This window comes from Mauremys reevesii, linkage group 8, assembly GCF_016161935.1.
Source record: "Mauremys reevesii isolate NIE-2019 linkage group 8, ASM1616193v1, whole genome shotgun sequence".
NCBI lineage: Eukaryota > Metazoa > Chordata > Testudines > Geoemydidae > Mauremys > Mauremys reevesii.
Window position 1 is genome coordinate 96,779,221 of NC_052630.1, and position 25,534 is coordinate 96,804,754.

Consider the following 25,534-nt stretch of genomic DNA (forward strand, 5'->3'; position numbering starts at 1 on the left):
GTGTTAAGCACAATATCGCACTCTGCATTTCTTGTCAGTACCTTTGCGCCCATACAAGAAAGGATATCATGCAGGCTGAGGGAAGAGCGGACCCACCCCAACCCTAGTGATGTGATGTTGCCGTCTGTGCTTCACTAGATAGTTAATCCCTTAATTGCACTCAGGCAAGCGTTTTCCTAACCATCTTAATTTTTTCTCTGTTTTGAAGCTGCTGCTACTTGTTCTGTTTCCACAACTGCTATCCTTCCTCTCCCCCACCCCCGCCCCTATACTGGAAAGTGCTTAACTGCCTTCTTCACCAGATGCACTGGGTGTCTGAACTTCACTGCCTCTTCTCACAGGTTGAACCTTCTGATCCTTTTAAGACTGTCACCCTTCATATGCCCTCTCTGCATAGGTGTCCAGGAATCTGCCCTCATGCGTATCTGGCCCCTATCATGCTAGCATCTGAGCATATCCCATCCGTTATGGCTGTTGTGAGGATGATAACTTCATTATGAGATAGGGAGGTGGTGATATCCCCATTTTACAGATGGGTTCTGGGACATAGGGTAAGCGAGTTGCCTAGGGTACAGCTGGCAATTGAACCCTGATCTCCTGCATCCCAGTCTAAGGTATTAGCCTTAGATGATGCTTCCTGCCCCAATCACTGCTGATAACTCATTGAGAGTGAAGATGAGAGAACGGATTTTTCAGGAAACAGGTAAAACTCAGGACCAGCCTATTAAAAAAACAAAACAAAACACTAGTGTGGGTGGAAATAAAACCAGAATGCATTTTGGCACTAGTTGTGCGTTCCTTTGGAGAGCCACACAGGTTGACAGCTGTCAGTTGATTAGCAGAGTTAGAATCAGAGACTATCAGGGTTGGAAGGGACCTCAGGAGGTCATTTAGTCCAACCCCCTGCTCAAAGCAGAACCAATCCCCAGACAGTTAGTGCATTTTTTTTCACTATGCTGTGGAGAACGCTGCTTACAATCCTGGCCACAGCAGTCTGAAGAGCCACCATGCTCTTGCAAAGCTGCCTCACGCGTTGGGCATCGCTGCTTACCCTTACAAAGGCTAATCTTTGTGAATGGAAAAGCTACCTATTCTTCTGGAGAGCTAATTCACCCCTGCCCTGTGTGTGTAGTCAAGGTGATCACTTCCAGTTTCTGGGGGGAGTAAAGCACTTCAAGTGCACGTCTGCACCACCTGTGCCCAAACTGGCATTGAGGCAGAAGCGTGTGGTGTGTATTCAATGGAGTCCCTCACCTGCTCTCTCCACTGGAGATGTGGAAGTTAAAGACTGCTTACGAGAAGGGAGAGCTTTCTGCTTTCCATATGGGTAGTAGTGGGGCCGAGTCAACGCATTGTCCATTTGGGGTTAATTTAGACTCTGCCAAGAAGATAGCACTGGGGATGGAGGAGCAAGCTTATCAATTAGCCTCTTTAGAGGGAGGTATTTCTCTTCTAGTTCAGCCTTTTCAAAGGTAGCTAAATAAGAGAACTCGATTTGGAGAGCTCCATTGCTTAGCCTCATTCTAATGCAGCTTTTATGGTAAACATAAAAAGATGAAATGCAAGTACATGTGTGTGTCCAGAAGGGAAGTATGCTGATGAGCATGTGGCTGAATGACCCTTCATAATTATAACATGGTGGTAACAGCACATGAAGTGAGAAGCGTTACAAGGAGTAAACACCCATCTGCTTTAATGCTCACAACTTTGCAGAAACTCTGGCGCTTTTCTTTTATTTCAGAATTCTGAAACTGATCTGTAAGCATTCTCTAAATCTTCTGTAGGTAGGTGAGAAGCAAGCCTGGAGGGAGCTTAGGTGGCCAGTATAGCTGTAAAAAATGGAATTATGCCTCTTTGTTGTAGTAATATGGAAACTATTTACTGTGGGTTAGGGTGTTGAAGAGAAAAATAGTGGTGTTGATTGTCATGCCACAATGAGGTCAATAAAACTGAAGAACACTTGGTAATAGATGAATGGTAGATTAATTGCCTTAAGCAATTGCATTATCTAATGAAAGTTCCATATAATTTTATATAACTTTTTTGGCAGGTGGGTCCTTAAATGGATAGTATTGATTGCTGGAAAAGAGCCTGGTGTTTCTGTTGCTGGAATTATTAGAGGAGAATTTATAGTAATTAATATCTGTGTATTTACATAATTTTTTAAGCTTGCTAATTGCGTGCTTCAGTGAAACCCATTTGAGCTTGTTTGGCAGCACTGGAAGTTCATAAACTTTTTTAAATGTTTAGGTTGGAAATTGATTTTGCGCTGGAGGTTTGGCGTTAAAATAAGTTCTTGTAACCCTTCGATTGTCAGCGCTTTCCAACCTGCTAGTGAAAGAAACCAGAGCACAGCATGTTCACACTGAGAAGGCTATAGTTCAGCTTGCAAAATGACTTCCGTCGGAAGTCCATGAATTTACTTAGTAAATTTCTGAACATTTTTTGGGGGGGGGCTCTAAGGAGTCACCAGAGGTCAACTTTTGGGGAACTTGTGAAAATCTCTTCAGCTGATTAACAGTATGTGTATATAGAGAGACTTTTTTAGCTTGAAAAATATATTTGCCATTTTACAAAATGAATTACAGAGCCTGATTCTGGGTACACACCAATGTAAGTGTTGTGGAGTTACTCCTGACTTCCAACAGAGTAAATCCATTTAATATGCAGTCCCTAACTCTTCAAATTTGAAGCCAATCCACAGTGAATGATGATTATGGAGAGCGGAGTTAAAAACAAGTTACAAAATCATAGGAGTAAAATATGGCTATGCATGCACAAGAAAACACCTCCCTAAGTTGTGTAATTACATGCATCATTCTGGAACTGGGCAGCTGGGTAAGGGAACTGTGTAACTGTCTAGTGTCATAGCTAGTTACTTTGGGAGAAGATTTTTTTTTAAATGTGCAAAAGGGAGTTAGAAAGAAAATCCCACTGAGAGAGTCAGTGGGACTAGTTCTGTTAAATCCTTTCGGCACTTGTGGAAAATCTCTTTTGTGGCAAGCATAATACACCTCAGGCAATGTGAGCAGTTTATTTTGTTCTCGACACCTCAACTTTAAATATCCAGACATGTTCTCGAACATGTAACAATAATGTTGCTTTAGTATCGTTTTTATTATACTGGGTTATAGTGATGCCCAGAATGTGCCATGTGCCGAACAAACGCACTGGAAGAGACACCCCTGTTTGCCTATTTTTCTAGTACCTGTATAATCTACAGTTTCCATAGCTAAAACTACCTGCTCTGATTGCTGGCAGTGTAGTTTAACAGGGGACTGCAGGTTTCAGAAGGACTTCCCTTGCCAGCTAGTCTGTAAGACAGGAAAGCTTGGAACTGGTAAGTACTGTATTGTGCTTGGCTTCTTGTATGAGCCATGAAACTGCCACCAGGAAAGCGTGTGCGCTCTGCACTCCCACAGCTGAGGCAAAAACCGAAGTCTGTGGATTTAAAAACAAGAAGTTGCCGTGAAGCTTATTGAAAATGAGGTTGAAACTACCCTTCTATCACTGCTTTTATGGCATCTTAAAAAAATAAATCCAGAATTGCAAGGGGACCTGAGTAGCTTAACCCCCTTGAGTTGAATTTTCCAGTTGACCAGCTAACGGAATGATTGAGGATGCGTGTGCGCAGCTGTCGCTTGCTTCAGTTTAGCATCCTACCCTTTTGAGTAGCTTGTCAATTATATCTGTATAAACAAGCCTTTTGGACAGTTTCTGAGCAAGCGTCACTTTAAAAAAAAAAAAAACATTAATTGCCAGTAAATAATATTTGGCCTTATTTAACCTCTGTGCATGTGCACATGTGCGTCCACAGAGAATCTTGCTCATCTTTCTTTGTTTTCTTAGTCTATTGTCTTACAGCTTTCATTTTGATTTTCTCTCTCCTTTTTTTAAATTTGGTTGCTGTGAAATTTTGCAGCACTGCCAAGTTATTTCCTTGGGATATATTTAGATAAAGCAAGATCAGCAGAGAGTGATGTGTGTTTGCGTAAGGATGTTTGTAAATGTTAGCAGTAACACTGTCAGGATTGTTGAGCAGATGTCCATGAGATGCTACCAAGATCCTTATTTACAAATTTGTAAATGGCTGAAGGGGTTTCCTTCCCAGGGATAAGGGGGCCGCCACCTTAAAAGATTAAAATCCTATTGTTTTGAGTCTGAAGCTGCTCTGGTGTAGCTGCTGTCTCAGATTATCCATTACAAGGGAAAAAGCTCTGTATTAGCCTGGAACACCACTGAACAGTGTTGCCTTTTTTTAAAGCATTGGCTTTGTATGTGAAAATGTGTGGTTTGGTTTTGTTTGTGGGGTTTTTTTGGGGGGAGGGGTGTAGAAAAATACATGCTTGTTCCTGGTTGAAACACAAACTGCTACTTTTAGGTTTTTAAGGATTTCCTTGGTATGCAGCTATCTGAGATGGTGCATTATAAGTAATCATAAAAGTCTGCTAAAATATTAGAAGCATAAGTAAACTAAAACTCATAGTCATCAAATGTCTCCTTTGCAGTAAATACCCTTTTACCCTCTTCCCCTCTCCCCACCCCGTTCACCTTGAGGTCGTAGTATAGGTCAGAAGCCTGGCTCTCGGATACCATTCATGGAGTTAATGCATAGTTACACCACAGCAATCCTTTGAGGGTTTTTTTCTTCCTCCCACCACTAACCCAAATCTTTACCGTAGCCTGTCTATTACATGATCTTAAAGTAAAACACAATTAATATCCTTTTCCAAAACCTCTAGTTCCTTTACTTATAGCAGAGAAAATGTTAGCCCCTTCTTCTCTTCTGGGAACCTCTGCAAATTACCACAACATCCTCTTTTTTTTTTTTTTAAACTAGATCGTGTGTGTGTATGTGTATGTATATATATTCACCATCACTGAATATATATTTGTGACGCACCTCTTTTAAATATTTGTGGGTTTGGTTGGAAGGAGCAATGTACGTCTGATCTTTGATGGAAAATTGCCATCAACCCTTTTTGCACCATTTCCTTCATTCCTTTCAGGGCTTAAGAGCGCTTAAGTTTTGTCTTTAGTCTGGATTCGATTTGAATTGATGCAGTCCTGACGTTTTTAAGAATGTGGAGGAAATGCATCTTCAGACTGTTCCAAGGTTTAAATTGAATTGTGTAGGACAGTAGGCACTGTGACACCTACTATATGGTGAGCAGCTTCTCATCTTGTGAAGTTGCTAGTTTCATGTATTGCATCTTAAGTGGGGAGAGGGGGAAAGAGAGAGTTAAATGTAAATGGTATGACCGTTGCTCCTACCTTATTCTGCCACTTGCTTTTAAATCTCTGGAATAGTGAGGCAGTCTGTTTGAATTATTACAGTTACAGGCTATTAGCACTGTATGAGAGATAGTAAAGTGCTATTACTGTTAATATGGAAACTGTTCCCAAATACTTGGTACTATATTCACTTTTTCTTTTCTTTTTTTCCCTCTTACCCCCCTTGGGGAGTTTTGGAAACAGCAGACAAAATGGTGGTTGGAAATATGGTGGAGAAAACACTTCGTATATAATAGTTTAATATGCTGTTAAAGCTGTAAGCTGATTGACGTAGCAGTTTAACTGCTGGAACCATTGCGTAAGTTCCTCCTCCCCTTCCCCGCACACTGTCACCGTTTGCAAAAAATTGTCAGAGTTGTTGTTAGCATGTTGCCGTTTTTTAATGCAACAAATTATGGTGTCTACAAAACAACAGTTTTACTCTGTCGTGTGGTGTAAACTCTAAAAAGGGGGCGGGAGGATCATTTGATTGAAGCAGCGCAGGCACTACTAGCCCAAAGCGACTAATGCAGGAAATCATCTGATGTTTAGATCTGTATGAAATGGTCAACATAGTGCCATACTCTGTTAATCGGGTTACGGTGAGGTGTGGTAGAGTTGTATTATTAAATTTAAAACCTCACTCTATAAGATGAAGGCAGCTTTAATGAGATGAAAAGGCTTAACTGGAGTCCAATTAAATTCAGTCTTACCTGTTTATGCCGTCTGCTTAAGTCCTGACGGGTAAGTTAATTCTTTCTTTTATGTTCTCGAAGCCTATGCTGAGGGCGGCGAAGTAGATGGATACCAGATCACCAATCTGTCCCAGCCATCTTTGAAAGTCTGCACTGGGGATGTGAATTCACGTTGTGTACCTCCAGGGTAGATTGTAAACAAGGCACCATGCAGTGTTGTTGTTTTTTTTGTGTGTGTGAAGTAACTGCTGACTCACCTAATATTTAGTCACTGCTAACGTAAAGTTATTTCATTACATTCAGACTCTAGGGGTACGTCCACACTGTGATAAGAGCCAGAGCTGGCTCAGGTCAGCTGATTCAGGCTCATAGGGCTCTGGCTGAAGGGTTATAAAATTGTGAGTGGGGAGGGTTCCACTCTGAGCCTGAGTGTCTACACTGCCATGTTTAGCCCCACAGCCCTAGCCCAAGCCAGCTGACCTGGGCTTTGAGACTTGGTCTTCTCACAGTGTAGATGTACCCTTAATGTCTAGGCCCACAACCACCGTGTCCAGTTACCTCCTGCTGTTCTGATTTGCGGTAGTTGTGGTGTAGGTGGCAGGCAACACCCAGAGAACCTCAGATGAGAGGGCCGTAAGGTGCAAAGTACTCCACAGACATGAATCAGGCAGCCCCTTTAGATAGGTAAATAATGCTGTTCCTATTTTCCAGATGGGCAGACTGAGGCAGAGGGTAAATAACCCGGCCACAGTCACACAGGAAACCAGCAGCAGTTGGGAATGGAGTCCAGGAGCGCCTCTCCTAATACCATGCACCACGCTCCCTAATGAAATGCATTATTTTAATTAAACTCCCTTCTAGAAGGCTGGGGAGAAGGGGAAGGGATGTGGCTGTGGCCTGAAAGTGCCCTTTCCAGTTGTATGGGGAAGAAATGCAGTGAGAGGGGAGAACCTCAAGTTTTCACCTCAGGCTAACAATTCTCTCCTTTCTTCGCGGATTTGATGTGGCTCAGGGCCTTGGTCTGTAAAGGGGTCCCAGCGTGCAGAACCTGGATTATGATAGTGGAATGCACATGTCTGTCGATCCTGGCCCTGGCCCTGCACAGAGCCTCTGAGGCCACTTTATGTGGGTGATCTGCTCTTTTCTCCTCTCCCCATGCCCTACTTTTAAGATGTATTGCCTGGAATAGCCCAGCTGTGAAAATCAGGACCCGGAGGAGTTGGAGGCAGGGGCGTGTGTGTGAGAAAACTTGTATGTTCTAGTCAAAACTATACCATCGCTAAGGCTTTATTCCCCCATCCTCCTCTCCAACATGTTGGCCTTATGAATATTGTCTGACGCTGAGGGCTTGGCGGAGCTCCCTTCAGACCTTAAAAATCCTTCCCCGTCATCAAGCAGGTGTTGCATTGATCGAGACAAAGCCCCCCATATCCTGCCCTCCCTGCTGGCTCTGGAAGTGAGACCCAAAGCCAGGAATTATGCCTGTGAATCAAGTGGGAAATATATACCCAAGTGTCTTGAGGTTAACTTCAGTTTTCAACTGTGTGACCCGTTAAGCAGCTTTGCTTCGTGCCACTTGTGACATGGGAAAGAAATGATATGATGGCAGTGTGATTATCCTGACAAGGGGGAGAGAATGGAAGTGCTGTATTTACTTGCAACAGCATTGTCTGAGGGCTGCCTTGTTAAATAGGGCACTCTCACGCTGGGGCCACGCTGAAAGGCAGGCCAGGGAAGAGAATATCTTGAGCCTAATGTGCAAATGCTCAGCCATCAATTTTTTTTGTCTTCTCTTTGCTTCCTGGCAGCAGTCTTGTCTCCCTCCCAACCCATCTGCTAGAGTCTGAAGTGCTATGTCTGATGGAACTGTTTGTACTTGTTTGACACCCTGTTACAGGGAAAGAAAGCCAGTCATAAGCAGGGCTGGCTGGCTTGAGGGTTTACTGGGCCTCTAACGCTCATGTACTCTAAGTAGCCACTGCCTAATGATGTTGAGTTTGTTTTTAGTCCAATTCCTAACAAACTTGTGTGTCTCTCTCATTAATATTATTACACCATCCGGTACTAGCTACAACCTCAGCTGGAAGGTCAAGGGTTAAAGGAGCATAGAGACGGAACTCCTTTCCTCCCTGGAGGATAGTCCTTTCAGAATAGATCAGGCTGGGGGGGGGAGCTTGTACTGCTGCCTGAGATGTGACTAATCTGTGGCTAGATTAGGGGCTTTGGTCTTCACTGCTGCCTTTCACTAGCATTGGAGGTTAAGAAAAATATATTTTCAACGGAAAACCAGTGCCCCATGTACCCTGGGATTATTTTTCAGCTCGCTGAAGCGAGTGAGGTGCTTTGTAGAAGCAAATGAAGACCCAGTTTCTGCCACAGAGAGCATGAAAGCCGTACATGACACAGCTAATGAGGTTCTTGCAGGTTGGAGGGAGGGGTGGGAAGGAAAGAGGAAGGAGAAGGGTGACCTGTGAGACTCAGTGAGGTATGTGCACACATTGACGATTCCATTAAGTTTAGTTCTTCATTTGAGCTCTTGGGGGTATGGCAGAAGTGGGTTTGTAGGAGGTATTTGGAAGTGGGGGGGCGGGGGAGCAGGGTGGTGGCTTGGCGAATTGGCTTACGGAGGGTGTTCCATACATAGGTGAGCACTGTGGAAGGTATGAACGTAGGACATGGGAGAAGGAAAGAAAGGGGCCTTGACGTCAACATCGATGGGGGCTGGAAATACAGGTCGGCACGGAGGGACGTGAGCCCTGAAAAGCAAGGGTTAGGAGCTGTAACACAGATGCACAGGACCATGGGGAGCCAGTAAGGGATTCAAAGAGGAGTGACAGTGAAAATGACAGCCAGGTGAGGGCTTTGGCTAGGCGGGAGGATTGCAAAGAGAACATCCCCTGGACCAGAATGGGGGTGGTAAATAGGTTGTGGGCATGTGAATTAGCCCTTGGGATAGAAGGGAAGAAGGGGTGGATTTGATGTGTGACTATAGAAGCAGTGGGATTTGTTTACTGCCCAGGTGTGGGAAGAATACTAGTCTTGCATGTTTTCAACCACAAACTCTTCAGCACACACAACATGTAGAGGAAGAGTCAACTTGAATTTAATAATGAAATAAATAAATGCCGATAGTGAGAATTATTCATTTTTCATTCAGTAGAAACCATCCACTTCTGAAGTAACTGAACTGGATGCATCATTAGACTGAATGTAAACCAAACATTCTTGTCACAGAACTTCGGTCCAACTTGCTGCAGAAAGACCCATAGGGCATCAGGAACAGGATCGTGTAGAAAAAGATAGGATGAAGTATTAAGTGTCACTTATCGTTCAGCGAAAGTGGCTCGGTTGCATGCTCCATCAGGATCCTCGTGGCTCTGCTTGCAGCAGGCCCTGGATTGAGAGCAGATGGCAGGAAGTCAATTCCTCTTCTTTAGAAGAGAGAGATAGTGCCATGCAATATAGAAAGGGGGAACTCTTGGGAAATAGGTCTTGTATGGAGACCTTCTTTTAGTATTTCATCAATAAGTGAGCTGCACCGGGCAACACCATCATATAGACCAGTGGTTGTCAACCAGGAGTACGTGTATCCCTGGGGGTACTTAGAGGTCATCCAGGGGGTACTCATCTTATCTAGATCAGTGTTTCTCAACCTGGGGCTTGCAGCCCTGGGGGTAGTCATGGGATGGGTTTAGGGGGTTGCATATGAAGGGCTGGCATTAGGAGGTGGTAAGCAGAGCTTTGGGCTCCAGCCCCGGACAGCAGGGTTTGGGCTTCAGACAAGGCTCACAAGTGAAAAACAGGCTCCGTATTGCAATGAAATGCAAGTACAATACTTGTATTCCAGTGGATGTATTTTATAATTGTATGGTAAAAATGAGAGAGTCAGCAATTTTTCAATACTAGTGTGCTGCAAGCAAGTAGTTGAGGGGAAACTGGGGATACGCAAGACGAATCAGACTCCTGAAAGGGGTTCAGTCGTCTAGGAAGGTTGAGAACCACTAATGTAGACAGTCTTTGGATAGAAAAATAATAAATGCTAAGAATCCAGTGAAAAATGGCTTACACGTTTTGAAGTATGCGTTGGGAATGTCATAACTGATTGACTTTCAGAAGCTCGGATCACTTAGTGGAGAGTCGGGAGGTGAATATTCATAACCTTTATTTCTTGCCAGTTTGGCCAATTACTGACTCTTAACAAAACCCAGAAATGTTGAGGCAGTTTGAGCTTTTATTTTTTTAGTGGGCTTTCCTTCAGTCCCTATAACCATGGTATTGGAGCACCTCGAACACTTGAATGGGGTTTATCCTCGTAACTTTTTTCCTGAGAGGTAGGGAAGTGTTAGCTCCATTTTACAGATGGGAGCAGAGGCACAGAGATGAAACAACCTGCATAATGTCAGCCAGGAAGCCTCTGGCAGAGCCAGGAATAGAATCTAGATTTCTTGAGTGCCAGTCAAATGCCTTTAACCACACAGCCGATCTTCCTCTTGCCTCTTCGTTACCTATCAGGTGCTGCAGGGTTTCAGTGGCGAGCAATTTGACAATGGAACCAGCTTATTTTACTCCTCTGAAAGGACTCTGCTATTATCCCCCTTTTCACTTCAGTCTGAGCCCTAAATGCACTGTGCCCCATGCCTCGGAGTTGTGATCAGACTCCAGGATCGGCTTGAGTTACTTGGCACCCTCACTTAAAACTAGTATCTCCTTTTGGATGTTGGGTCTGAGGGAAGCAAATGTATTGTAGTGTGTGTAATTGTTAGTCAACTGAGTGCCTCCACTAACTTTTTTATTATTTGTAGTACTGTAGCACTGAGGGGCCCTACTTACGTACAAACAACTAAAAGATGGACCCTGCCCCAAGAGGCTTACAATCTAATTATACAAGAGACAGATGAGTCTAGGTAGGTAGGAGAGTGTGTTTCACTTAGTGTGTATGTGCTCTGAAAAGTGAGTCTGGAAAAATGCCACTGCGCTGCTCCACAGATCTGCCACTTGTGCATACTTGCGTATCTGCTGACTTCAGTGACAAGAATAGGTTTTTCCTGCTTTTTACTCCTGGTAGCCCTGCAGAGCCTCGGCAGCGAAGAAAGTGAGCAGGACTCTATTACTTCCCTTGTTGTGTATCAACCGTTCCATTCCGCTTCTCCTGAGCAAGCTTATTGAAGGCAGTAGGGGGTTCTGTGTGTGTAACCAAGGGCAGAACTTGGCCTGCGGAAACTTTTATCCCAGTGGTGATGCTTGATAAGGCAGATGGATTGACTCACGGATCTTGGGTTGAGTCTACAAAGCTGGTAGTTAGGAGAAAACACCTTTTTACTTGTAAAGTGGCCACACCTGTGAAGGAGTCATAGCTAGGCAATAAACCTGGAGCCCCGTGATGCTGCCACTTTACAAAGTCGCTTTTTATAGCATATAACCACCCTTTAAACTCTACCCCACGTTTTAGATAGCGCTCATTAGATGCTGTAACTGAGTGTGCCTAACATGCTACAGGCTTCTTGGTAGCTTTTGGGTAGGCTGTGGAATTTTAGAAAGGGGATCAGTTCAGCACAGGGATTTTGATTTCGGGCCCTGGTCTGCTCCATGTTTGTAGGAGCTGATAGTGCTGGTAAGGTGACTGATGAAGGAGAGTGAGCTTCTGTAGTTAGTCTCCTGTGAGCTGTAATGTTTTGGTTTTGGTGTTTAATGTGTGGGAGGTGGGTGGTGCTGGTGGCCTGTGATATGCAGGGAGTCAGGCTAGATGATCTGGTGGTCGCTTCTTGCCTTAAATTCTGACTCTACGGTTAACAGAGGTGCTGAAAAGCTCAGGTCCTGTCCAGGCCTCTAACTAGAAGGGTGGTCAAGTGGTGTCAAATGGGATGCCCAGCAAAATGCCCTTTCCTCTTCTGAAGTTGTCTCCTCCCCCCCCCTCCCAATTCTAGTAATAACCAACATGAGACTCCTTGGTCCTCCATTACACAGTAGCATGAAGTAGTGAATTGTGGCATTTGAGCTCTGGCTTCCCCATATGTGGTTGAAGTACCACAGTGAGTGTCTTCAAGCTGCAGTTAGAATGCAGCATGCAGAAAGGCTCTGTCTCATTTAGAGGTTAGTCCTTGTGTGACAGCCCTCCTTACTGGACACTTTCCAGCACACAGGGCTTCCGCCTAAACAGAGGCAAATTGTTTTCATAGTTAATCTGGACTTGGAAAGTGAATTGCTGTTTGTCTTCCACGTAGTGGGCCCTGGGCTCTGTCTGCGGATGTGTAAATTGCACCACTAGTGAGGTGTGAGATCCAAGAGCAGAATAACTATTCCTGTGGAGATTACATCACTACCTTCTGCTGGAATGACACGCTCCAGATCCTTCACCAAAACACACTGAGCCATGTGAGGATATTTCTCTTATGATTGCGACACATGCTGCAGAAGGCTTAGGTCAATAGTTACATGTATGAGTGTGTGTATATATGTATATTTATTTTTTCCCCCTTGAATGCAATTAACATAGTTGGGTAATGTGGATTTCATATTAAAGATTAGTTTAGGAAAACAGCCTTGTTTTTAATCGCTCTTTAAGTGCTACATGTATTTTGACTTAAAACCATTATGCCTTTGGGCTTCAAACTCTTTTGCATTGCGTATGAATTTAGTACATTGAGTATGATTATGCTCCACTACAGGAAAACCGTTTTTCCTCTCTATGCTTCCTGTGTTACTGGACAAGATCTACACAAGCTGCCAGTTACATGCTGTAGACACACCCATACTGCATATGGACTGCTTCTGGCATGTGTGCGAGGTGATGCCCAAACCTCGTACAGGGATTCCTTTGGCTGCTAATGCACTCTGGACTTGGGATTTACAAGGGTCTGATTGTAGATGCAGGTCTACTTTGTGCATCTCAGCCAGGGAAAATTCTGCTCCATAGAGCATAATGTGGGGGGGGGGGGGGGAAGAATGAGGGGTCCTGTTCGCTATTGAAAGGGGACAGAGGCAGTTGATGATTTCCTTGTAAATCTGCTGCTGCTCAGTCCACAACAAATTAGTGGACCGTGAAAATGCTAGAGAAACGTACATCTCAAAGAGGGAGGGTTTTAAGGCTGCCGTTTCATTGAATAATTTCAGTCTGGCTGAAGCCCAATTTGGGTATCCTGTACCTCCAACACTTCAGTTATTGTCACATCCTTTCTGTTGTGTTTCTAGTTCTGCTGCCAGGTACAGGGGATTGCATTACAGGAGTGCATGATTATTAGCTTTTGGCAGTGGTGACAGCCTGAATGGCTTCCTCGTGCACTGGAGGGCTGGTGTTTAGTACCACAGCTTCCCCCTGCTGATAGGCTGTTCCAGTTAGCAGGGCTTCTGGCAACACCACCAAGCAGCACATCGTCTCTTTTTGTACCCTGGTGTCAGGGGGCCTGCACGAGTGCTCTCCTACAGATAATTCAAGTATCCAGCTCCTAGCTGTGTTGTTTTGTCCAATTTCTATTGCGTTCTGACCTACATCATTCTTTATTTGCAAAGCTATACTCGCAGGCAGCAGTAATAAATCAATTAATGACTCTGATGAATCGTTTAATGGCTGACAAAATAACACTAAAGCCAACAGCTTGGATCTCTACAGCAGTACCAGAAGACGCTGGTTGACTCAGGGTAGGGAGACGAAACAGAGACTGTTAGCTCAATTAGTGCAATTAGTATGCGATTTAAAGGCTTAGACGGCATCTGCTGGAGTACCAACTTGGTGTGTTAACTGAATGTCTAGGTTTGGCAAGCAAAACTCGAAGATCCAGATTTTCACGATCCTACTGGCTGCTTCTGTTTTTAAAAAAATACAGATCTATTCAAAACTGTTGTGTTGTGTGTCCAGCCAAGAATAAACTGACCCTGTCTGACATCATGCAATGCTCCAAGTGCGTGGACAGTAGGTCAGTCATAGCTGAGGCCCCTGGAAGGAGGTAAATTACCTACTCCCTACTAAAGCTGAATGCCAGCAACAATAGCAGGGGCACAGAAAGATGTGAACCATCCCAGGAATTGCTGAATGATTTGAGGAACTTGGGTTCGTGTGTGTGTGTGTGTGTGTGTATATATATGTATGTGTGTATTAAATGAATAAAGTACCATTTCTTGGAATTGCTTGAAGCACTGTCAGTCTGGCCTGGACTCTGTCACCACCAGAAAGTTAGGAAAGATGAATAGACAGCTGATGGTACTCAACCCTTTCCATGCCCAGAATCCAGCTGGGATCTTCCCTCCCCCACATTTCATTTAGCAAGATGGGAAGAGCAAGCTGGCCCCAACCCACTCCTCACTCTCCCCAGTGGATAGCCCCTTCTTGATAGGTTTAGAATGGGACTTTTTTTGGGGGGGGAGAAGGAGACCTCTGCCCCACTCCTGACTCTTCTACTGTGTGTGCTTGGGCTAGCGAGTTTCTCTGGGCTGTAGTCCCTGTCTGTAGGCTGTTATGCTGCATTTGCAAAGAGTTTTGAGATCCTTGGGTACAAGGTGCTCTGTGAGTGTTAAGTATGTTTTGCTTCTGAAGTTACAGCTGTAGCGGTGGATGTGAATATCTGGTTATGGCCAACAAGGTTTTACCACCCAGAAGTGACTGTCAATAGGCATGTAACAAGATGTGATTTGCCTAATACTGTGTGTTTATTGAGGTTGGCAAAGAGCCTTTAACATAACTAGACAAATAAAAACAGCATGTGTGTATAATCTGATAATGAACATAGCTGCACAAAAGACTTCCTAATCTTGTGCTGTATAAACACTGTTTACCTGCTGTACCCCATCACAATCTGTGCCTTGCAAGTATCCACAGTAGGAAGACCCATCTCGCATCCAGTTACAACAGATATGTCCTTATACACAAGGGAGACTTTACAGGGGGCTGTTTTACTAATTGTCCAAAATATCAGCTGTAATGAGTCAGACTCTTCAAACATTGAGTACTGCAATGCCCTTCTTGTCTGGGCCCTTGGCTCTTGCTTAGACACCCCCCACCCCTTCAATCCATCCAAAATGCAAGCGCAAATAGCCCTACCTTGCCTGGCTCTTTTAATCCCTTCAGCATCTTCCCCTTACCTACAGATGTGGTAGATACTCCATCGCTTGAGCTCTTGATTTCAGGATTGGTTGTCATTCCAAAAGAGATGTTATAGCTCAAACAGCAATTTATGGGCTTAAACCAGCAGCGATTGGATGAGGTTCTACATTATGCAGATCTGACTCTAATTGACCCTTCCAGCCTTAAAATAGCTGAATCCCTTTCAGCATCAGATTTGAGTACTGCTTGGCACAAGTAGCTCCTCCCTGGCGTCGTTTCTTTGCTACCCCTTCTTTGCTGTGCCAAGATATTGAAGTAACAGCTTCCATTAGCATCTCAGAGTCTTCCAGTCCTGCTCCCTTCATTGAGGAAATACTACCGGTTGCACCACTGCTCCATCCTCTTCCTTTACAATCTTCCTGAAAATGTAAAGGTGGGATTTTCAAGAGCCCTCCAAATGGGCCTAGCTGTGCTCCCGTCGCAGTCAGTGGGCGTTTACTGTTCTAATGCATTATAATAGTACTGCTCCTTTAGTGGGACCAGAGCGAGGCTAATGGGGAATGGTTTGCAAAATTCCCCCTCCCCCCACACTTTTTTTGTTTGTTTAGCAGGCTTTATAACCGCCTCTATTATCAAATAATGAAATATGTATAACCAACAAAGGTAACAGAAGCTATGAAACCAACTCAAAAAATGCACATTCTACTTCACCATTTCTCTTTTTGCCCCCCCTCCCCCCAAACAAACACACATGTGTGTTGTCTGCTTAGGATTAGCTGTCAGCAGTCACCTTGCCATCGAGCATGCTCTTGGCACTACAGAAATAACGTTGAACTCTGTTCCTTGATGTAGCACCCAAATTGACGCAACGAGAGCGATACCCTAGCTCTTGGCATCCTCAAAATGAAAACTCTTTCCCGGGCTCCTAAACACTTCAGACTGCTACAGCGCAGAGGAAAGTATCATAAGTATTCAGCACCTGCAGATTCTATTGAAGTCAGTAGGAATTGTGGCCTTTCAGCACCTCAGAAAATCAAGCCAGTACTATAGCTTTTAGTTTGACAAACTGGCTCAGTGGTAACATGGGTCCCTCTCATGTGAAGAATCCCTCTTTAGCCAGAAAATGGATCAAATGGGGGGGAAAAAAATCTTTGGGGTCATCTAGTCAGTGCCCCCAGCCACTGCAGGATTTTCCCCTTGGAGAAAGTCTAGAGATGGGCAACATAAATGATTAAAGGTCTAGAAAACATGACCTGTGAAGCAAGATTGGAAAAAATTGGGTTTATTTAGTCTGGAGAAGAGAAGACTTGGGGGGTGGGGACATAAGTTTTCAGTACATAAAAGGCTGTTATAAGGAGGAGGGTGAAGAATGATTCTTGTTAACCTCTGAGGATAGGACAAGAAGTAATAGACTTAAATTGCAGCAAGGGAGGTTTAGGTTGGACAATAGGAAAAACTTCCTAATTATCTGGGTAGTTAAGCACTGGAATAAATTGCCCAGGGAGGTTGTGGAATCTCCATCATTGGAGGATTTTAAGAACAGGTTTAGATAAACACCCGTCAGGAATGGTCAGGTTATTACGTAGTCCTGCCTTGAGTGCAGGGAACTGGACTCGACCTCTCCAGGTCCCTTCCAGTCCTGTGCTTCTGATTCTATAATCTCTAGTGCCTTGCCCAGTCTAATGATAAATGTCTCCATCAAAGGGTACCTTTCCCTTTGAAAAGCTCTTGGGTAAAATACCTTTTCTGGATCTTCTGCCTAAATTTTCAGTTGTTCCCATTGTTCCTAGTTTCTTATCACCCCACACCATTCCTCTCCCTTCTGAACTCTATTTTGTATTGCTGTAGTACCTAAATGTCCCAGTCAAGATTGTACAAGCCCATAGTAAGAGTCCCTGCCTTGGAGAGTTTATAATCCAAATAGACATGACAATGGGTGTGGGAGAAGTAGTAGTATTAGCCCAATTCTTTTACTGTGGGACTTGGGCACAGAGATTAAATGACTTGCCCAATATCACAGGAAGCATATAATAAAGCTGGGAGCCAAACTCAGATCACCCATCCAGTCCCTTAACCACAAGACCATCCTCCCTTTCTTCTTGGTGTGCGCACCCTTCGGGGAGTTGTGGGGATGAAGTGTAGCAGGAGAGGAGGCTAACCTAATTGAGACACTTAGTCGATACCAGGCAATGCAAGGGGCTGGTAATGAATTCAGAGGTGGATGCTTATGAATAAGGGGCCACCCACCACTTGAAAAGACGCCCGTTTGATGTAGAGCATGTTAGTGTGGCATCTGATGGCATTGTAGTGGCTCCAGTAAAGAGTCACTACAGTGCCAGTTCATTCATACCATGTGTTCTTGCAGAGCTGGTCCAAGGGCCCATGCATTTGGGGGTGTAATGTTTCTGTAAGGCAGGGGTGAGCAAACTTTCAGAAGTGCTGTGCCGAGTCTTCATTTATTCACTCTAATTTAAGGTTTCGCGTGCCAGTAATACATGTTAACGTTTTTAGAAAGTCTCTTTCTATAAGTCTATAATATATAACTAAACTATTGTTGTATGTAAAGTAAATAAGGTTTTTAAAATGTTTAAGGAGGTTCATTTAAAATTAAATTAAAATGCAGAGCCCCCCGGACTGGTGGCCAGGACCTGGGCAGTGTGAGTGCCACTGAAAATCAGCTTGCGTGCCGCCTTCAGCACACGTGCCATAGGTTGCCTACGCCTGCTCTAAGGTCATAGGTAGGCTGTTGTATAGAGGGACCTTTTTGTTTAACTTAGTGTTACTGGAGAGCAGAGGGGTTGGGGAGGAGAATTAAAAAGTAAAATTTCACTTTGGCCAGCACTTGATGAATGATTTAAAAGACTGCAATCTGGCTCCAATCCTGCAATGTGCTCAGGGCACTTGTGGGTTTTTAATTATTAAATTCTGCCAAGTGCCACATGTGCATGGAACTTTACATATAAACGGGGTGTGGGGGGTATGGATCATGGAAAAACAATTCTGGGATTTCATGGAAAATGGGCACATGCTTGAAAACATTTGCGTTGTGCCCCATTTACTCTGCTCCTTAGCTCTCACCTAGAGAATGCAACACAACGCTCGGATTCAACCAGGAAACTGTATTAGCTAAATTAGACCAGGGGTCTGTTTATGCTAGCAAAACGTAGTTTGTGGTGCATGATTCTCTGCCATTGCTTAGGGCAGCCATGATGACTTATTGCCAGCATGTGCTGAACAGGGTATGGTAGCCTTGATAAATGAGTGTTTTAGCTGAGGTTGACCTAGGTTCCCCTACATGGTGTTAAACCCATGTGTTCTTTGCCCATTGGCAGTGACCAGTCAGATCACAACTCTGCTCTCCATGGCGCACAGTTTTTCCTGTGGTGTAGATGGGCTCTGGAGTGCCCAGATATGTGAACTGTATTATTCTAAAATGCTTTGGGATCTGTTTAGCTTTGGGAGGTTTCCCACCAAGGGATTATGGTGTGCTGGAAATCTCTGGAAACCATAAAATACTGCCTGGCAGCTTTATTGCAATGCTGCCTTCTTCGGAGAGAAGCATTTTGTGTGATAGAGGGCTTTATAAAGGAAATTTTAAGTGGATTTGCTGCAGTTTGGCGCTGGGTCTTATATATTTTCTCATTAAAAGCATTCATCTGCCTTGCAGAGAAACTGCAATGTTTTCAGTGGGCTTGAATTAAGATTTCATGTCACTTCTAAAGTCTGACCTGCAAAGGGGAGAGGAATTTGGGCTTGTGCCCTTCCCCCCACCCCACCCCCAGCTCTGTATTGTGTAAAGACGGCCTGAAATGGGTGGGTTTGTTTTTCCTGCTAGTTATTTTTAACTGTACGAATACCAGGAATGTCAGATCTGGTTCTTCCCTGTTTTATCTGGAGGATTCTGCTTCTGATGCACAGTTGCATTCTCAGCCCTTAATTTGGGCTGAAGGGGTGTTGAATCCCCACGGGGAAGAACGTTTTCTCCTGAGTGCTTTACTTAGATAAGTGGTAACAAAAACCTAGGCTTTAAACAGCCTGGATAAACATCACTTCCCCTGTCATTCAGCTTTTGCTTCCTTGTGCTTGTGATGTCATCCATAGTATTCCAAGGCACGGGCCCGTTTCTCCCCCTCCCCCCATTGTCAGGTCACGTTTAAACGCAGGCTTGCATGGATGGGGCCACGTGTGTGTTGAAGGCAGCCTGGCTGAAGCACACCAGTGGCTTTGAATAGTGCTGAATTTAACAGAGGCTTATTTTTTGGGACAGCAGTGATGGGTTGTGTGGCTCTTTATGGCCTTAGAGCCATTTGCAAAGGATGTGACACACCTGTAGGTTGTCTTAACTTCTACAAATGGGTGGGGAATTGGGGGGCAGAGGAGGGGTGAAGAGAGGAGATGGGTGAGAGAAACTCAGTCGACATAGCCTAACACTTTTTGTCTGAGTTTTGTGGTTTGTTTTTTCCACTGGGGCAGCAGTAGATGCGCTACCCCGGTGCACACCCTGTGTTGCACTGGGGCAGCATTATCTTATCAAGTGTAGGACTGGAAGGGACCTGAATAGGTCATCTTGTCCACTCCCCTGCGCTCCAGGCAGGACTAAGTCATAAATCAGAGGTTTGTTCTTGTGTGTTCTGTATGGGTTGTATTTTGGTAGTTCCTCGAGGCCCTAATAGAGATCAGAACCCTATTGTGTTCACTGCCTATATCAGGAGTGGGCAAACTTTTTGGCCCAAGGGCCACATTGGGGTTGCAAACCTGTATGGCGGGCCGGGTAGGGAAGGCTGGGCCTCCCCAAACAGCCTGGTCCCCGCCCCCTATTCGGCCCCTCCCACTTCCAGCCCCCTGACTGCCCCCCTCAGACTCCCTGACCCATCCACACACACCCCGCTCCTCGTCCCCTAACCGCCCCCTCCCGAGACCTCCTGCCCCAGCCACTCCCTGGGACCCCACCCCCATCAGCCCCCCTGCTCCCAGTCCCCTGACTGTCCTGACGCCTATCCACACCCCTGCCCCCCATGCTTATCCAACCCCTCCTCGTTCCCTGTCCCCTGACCACCCCATCCATCCGCTCCCTGTCTCCTGACTGCCCCTGGAAACCCCTTATCCAACCCCCAACCCCCTTACCATGCCTCTCAGAGCAGCATGTTGCAGCCGTGCTGTCTGGCCAGAGCTAGACATGCTGCTGCTCTGCTCTGCAGGAGCGCGCTGCCCCGCTTCCCAGAGTGATGGCTGCAGGGACAGCCGGGGAGGGGCCGGGGGCTAGCCTCCCTGGCTGGGAGCTCAAGGGCCAGGCAGGATAGCCCTGTGGGCCAGATGTGGCCCGTGGGCTGTAGTTTGCTCACCTCTGGCCTACATAGACAAGATGGACAATATGAATGGGATGGAAAACAAAGGTGCAGAGAGGTGAAGTGACTTATCAGATTACTCAGCAGGTTTCTTGACTCCCATTCCAGAGATTTCACAGGTAGACCACACACTACCTGCGATATAAACTTTCCTCATCTAGGGACACCCTATAATTTTTTTACTGAAATAATTTAAATAAAAAGAAGCCTTCCTGCCTGCCTGTGCTTTTGTGAGAGCCGGTTATGGCCATCATAGTCGGTGGGGTAGGGTGAGGCGAGGCCTGCTTCATTGTGTACAGCAATGGAACGTGGATATTTGATGACAGAATCACTGCTGGGCTCCTTAAATGTATGATCCACCAAAAAGGCTGCTCAGATGTTGTAACCAGTACTACAGAGACTGGTCTAGGTAGCACCTCCTGAGAGTTGACAGTTGCTATTAAACCTAGAATTTCAGGGTTCATAATCTAGTTTTGTAAATTGATGAGGTGGATTCATTTACATCAAAGTAATTTAAATCACTGACTTCAATCATGATATAAATCAGCAAGTAAATCACTGATTTTAATCATGTTTTACATTTGTACTTTTTTAGTTCTTCTCCTAAAGGACTGATTCTCATTAGTTGGTAACTATTAAAATGTGTTGATTTGCAACTAAATATAGCCTTTGCACTGTTTGCTAACCAGGAGGGGTTTGTGTGTACACACTTATTTAAGCAGTTAAACTATGTAAGTTGCATTTGTTCAGATTATTAAACTTTACATTTTTTTATGTCAGAAAATGGCAAATGCATTCCTTATTTACAAGATTCATTTTTTACTTGTGATTTTTTTTGTCAAGTTCTACTTGAATGGTAATTTAAATTAAATTAACGCACTTGTTAGGTAGTTTTATTTAATGTAAAAAATTAAGTGCTGGATACATTAAAAAAAATATATTGCTTGTAAAGCTAACTGATTTATTAAACACCAAAAATGTTATCTGTAGCTAACCCATTGAACTGATTGTTTCTGGTCACCTTGCTCTTCAAGATTTTTAGAACTAGTAGAGCTTAGCCTCTCACACCTGGTTTTTATTTAGATTGGATGAGGTGAACAAGCTCTCCCTCCTTTTCAGCTCCCAGCTGGTTTCTTAACTTTGAACTGAACTGAGCTAGTTGAATACTCTGAAATTGAAGAGAATATTCTCTCTGCACCTGCAGAAGAGGCTAAAGCTGTCCAAAAGCTGGTTTAATACTTCTGTAAACTCTGGTTCTAGGTGCTTAGCGAGTGACTTCCACCGGTTCAGTGGTTTGCCGTCCTTTAAAACTTACCAACAAACATGGACTGCTTAAAATTATTGTATTTAATTTAAATGACTTTAATGGATTATAAGACGTTTTTAGGACCTTAGGTCAATTTGAAATTGTAAGTAGGCTTGTTTTGTTTGTTTTTTTAATTAATTTAAATAAAATCTGATTTAATTTTTTTAAATCACTTTTTTTTTTATATTTTGATTTTTTTAATCCATCCTGTAAATTGCCTTTGGCTCAAATCAGCTTTGCAAGGGTGAAAGCAGTGGCTTATGATGTTTGCTGTGGATGGCTTTGTGGGGAGAGGTTGTTGCCATGTTCTGGCTAAAAGACATTTTAGAAGCAGCCCATCTATTTGAGATCCTTATTATTTGTAATGTTTAATAAAAATGCTTTATACTGATTTGGCTATAAAATGTAATGCAGGTACGGGTGAACTACAAACCCATACAATCTAAAGCCACACTCATCCCCTGCTTCCCCCCTGACTAGCCAGTGCCCAGAACTATTCCGGAGCAAGTAATAGCTGTGACTTCATAGCTCACTGCGTGCGACTGGTGGAGCAGGAGCTGGCTGCCTGCAAAGGCAGAGAAACCTAAAACACAAATCAGGAGCGCCAAAGTTCCTTCTGAACTCATTTGCGCAGAAACCGTCCTGTGCCCTCGCTAAAAGGGGCATTCCCCACAACCAGGCCATTATTTCTTCCTTCAAAAAACACTTGCAGAATAATGATCTCATGCGTTTGAGGGGCTTTATTTATGCTCAATAGTTATTTTTCAGTCTTGCTGCTCAGTATTACTGTGAGTTTTGTACTTTGCATTGGTAACACGGCCTTTTCTCAGCAAGGTGTAAATAGCTTGGCAGTTTCAAATTACACTGAACTGAAACCCAGGCATACAGGTTGTTAGCCTCGGGGCAAATTTTCTACCAAAAACTGAAACTGGCTTAATAATTTAAAAGCACTATTAAGCTGGATTCCCTCCCCTTTGTGTTTTAAATGCATCCATTGACGCTTGGAGTGAAGGATAGAAGAGAGGCTATGGAGGAGAGGTGAATTCAGTTGGCTGATGTGCTAACTGTCATATGGGGCCTTCTGAACCCAAACTCACTACCTGGACTCTGAATCTGAGGGTTTTTGTTGGCTGAAATTGGGTGAAATACTGTGGTGTTTTTCAGCTAGTTCCTGACTTGTCATAAGGCTTTACCATGCCCATTTGAATGCCTTACAAGTTTCTTGTTTTGTTGAAATTGCCATCACATAAATTACGATAAACACTTGGCGATGCCGTTTGCCTTTTTTAAAATGGACTCTCCAGTGTTGCTCTCTCTAGAGAAGTTTTGGTGGGAAGTGGAGATTGGTAGGTGTGGGACTTAAACCAAGAGGAAAGAGGATCTTACTGTGTGTTGCTATCTTGTGGGTTTTCCTTTGTGAATGCAATCTAAACCACTGGAGGAAGAGAGCGATAGTTCTGTTATGTAACATCAAGTACACAAGTTCGTTGTAAAAATTCAAAGGAAAGTAATCACTGATTGCATTAAACTCGTTCACACTGGTTTTCAAATTACTATGATCTTTAAAACGGCACTGGAAGTATTGGCTTTCTTGTCTACAGATAAATGAGCAACAGCAAAACTTTTACAGCAAAATGATTATTCCTGTCCTAGAAGGGACATTTTCTGTCAGCTGTGGCGTTGAGGGAAGAAATCTTTCTTTTCCTTCTGAGTAGCAGCAGCCTTACATAATGCTGCTCCTTTTCGGAGCAGAAGCTGCCACTTACATTAAGTAGCAAGCTAGTTCAGTGTGTACAGCTATTCTTTTGACACAAGCAGAATCTGCCAAATTTAAACTAAGAGCCTTCCGTTTGTTTCCATAGGTGAAAGGCCAAAGTGGAGTGATTGGTTCATAAACTGAAAGTAAATACTCAGTTGTTTAGTCTTGCAGCTGTTTATCTTTACCTACCGTCATTATAAAAATGGCCAGTTCACCCAGCAAGGGTTCTGTTTCACGGCCCACTATGGGGCTGATCTGCATGCCAGAGAATTCCCCTTTGCCCCACGATGTATATAATATCGAGGGAGTAAATATTAACTCTTGTTCCCATTTAGCAACCATATTATCTAAGTAACCTGCAGTCTCTGCTGTACACAAGGGTGAACAAAACCAAATCATTTGTCTACCAAAACAAAGGCTTTCAGCAGAGCCACTTGCAGTTTAGGAATACCGTCCAAGCAACTAAAATATAAGGAAATGCACGGGCTTTGTGAGGGGCCTGGAGGGAAGGGGCTGTTTGTGGAGCTGAACATTGGCAGTAATTACAAGACACCATACTGGAAAATAGATAATAAAATGGCACACTTGCAAGGTGGGGGATGCACCTTCTTGGAGGACAGAGCAAAGCAGTGCAGCAAATCTGGAAGAATAAAGCTGACTTGTTAAGTTTATTTTTTTTAAAAGTTCCAAATTTGGCACATTAGAATCCAAAATCAGATTCTCCAATGGATTAACGATACTAAATTATCGTGGTTATTTTTTAAAAAAGCCTCAGTTTTTGCAGGGCCATGAACGGGGTGCAACATGAGCTCTTCCTCTTGGTTGTTAATGGATAATGTGAACTGCATTCCCAGAAGCATGCTGACCTCAGAGAGAGAGAGAACACACTGGTGCAGGAACAAGGAAGTAAATAAATGGGGGGTGGGGAAGAGAGGGTGTTAGGTCAATTGGAAGACCTGAACAGTGGGTTCAGAGTCCTCCCTGGTGATCTGTGAAGGGAAAATCAGTAGGGAAAGAGACATAGCTGCTCTTGTTCCAAAAAATCTTAGTTTTTTTGTTTTAAACTCCAAGCTGATGATGCGTCAACGGAGGGCATCTTTGCTGATTTCTTTTGCCATGAATGATGCTGTTGGATTTCTAAAATACGTACTTACCATAATTAAATGGATGGTGTGGAAAAGTTGATTAAAAAGTCACTTTAGGGTCAATCCCTGCCCTCAGTTGCACCCAGGCATAGAGGTGACCTGAGCAATATTTGGTCTGAAGATATTAAACCTAAAGACCATCATCGGCTTCCATTTTGGTTGAGTGCTTAAGCACAATGTTCTGTAAATGGGCATAGAGGGTGAGGGTTGATTTCATACCCCTTTGATGCTATCAGTGATTAGTCATGGGTTAATTGGTATAGTGAGGTATGGCAGGAGAGGTTGCCTTTTAAATCTGACATGAAATCAATTTGTCCATCTTTGTTTCCTGCAGAGTGCAGCTGCAGCACCAAGTCCAGTACTAGGAAACATTCCTCCTAATGATGGAATGCCAGGCGGTCCCATTCCTCCAGGTTTCTTTCAGGTAGGTTTTGAACTTCCTGATCCTTTTTGGTGGTGTTGCATGTGTCTTTGGCTTCTTAATGTCAGCATTGCACTTCCAAGAGAATCCCAGAAAATAGTCTGGTGCTTTATCTCTTGATTAATTTTTTTAATGAAAAAAGCCAGAAGTAGCCAATCAATTGTAACATTTTGCTGCTATTCCACATTGTTTTTTGTAAGCACAGCAAGTTACTCACTGATTCTTTTTTTACAATTGATATTTTTCCAAAATTGCTTTTTGGGGGGGGAGAAAGGGGAGTAGAGATTTTATTTTATTCTTCGGTCATAACGGGCTTGTGCATAATTCAAAACATGCTGGATTTTGGTTCTTGGAACCTTTTTTTTCTGGTTAACCACTTGATTTTTTCCAACTGCAATCACTGAACGCATTTAACAAACACTAGCTTAAATTGTAGCCACAGGCAGAAGCAGATTCAATATGGGTCAAAAATCATTGCGTGTCAAGGAGACACCTTGTAAGAATTTGTCTGTCAGAGTTCCATAAGTGTCCTCTCCATTTCCATGGTTCATTTTA

General features: G+C 43.9%; 1 protein-coding gene across 4 annotated transcripts in view; it reads left to right on the plus strand.

Annotated features, from left to right (window-relative positions):
- SSBP3 (single stranded DNA binding protein 3) overlaps positions 1 to 25,534 on the plus strand; it is a 134,526-nt gene that overhangs the window by 71,402 nt on the left and 37,590 nt on the right. For all 4 annotated transcript variants that reach the window (XM_039483516.1, XM_039483517.1, XM_039483519.1 and 1 more), the window contains exon 5: positions 24,893 to 24,982. In XM_039483516.1, coding sequence (XP_039339450.1) covers positions 24,893 to 24,982 — 90 coding nt within the window. The remainder of the gene's footprint in view (positions 1 to 24,892; positions 24,983 to 25,534) is intronic.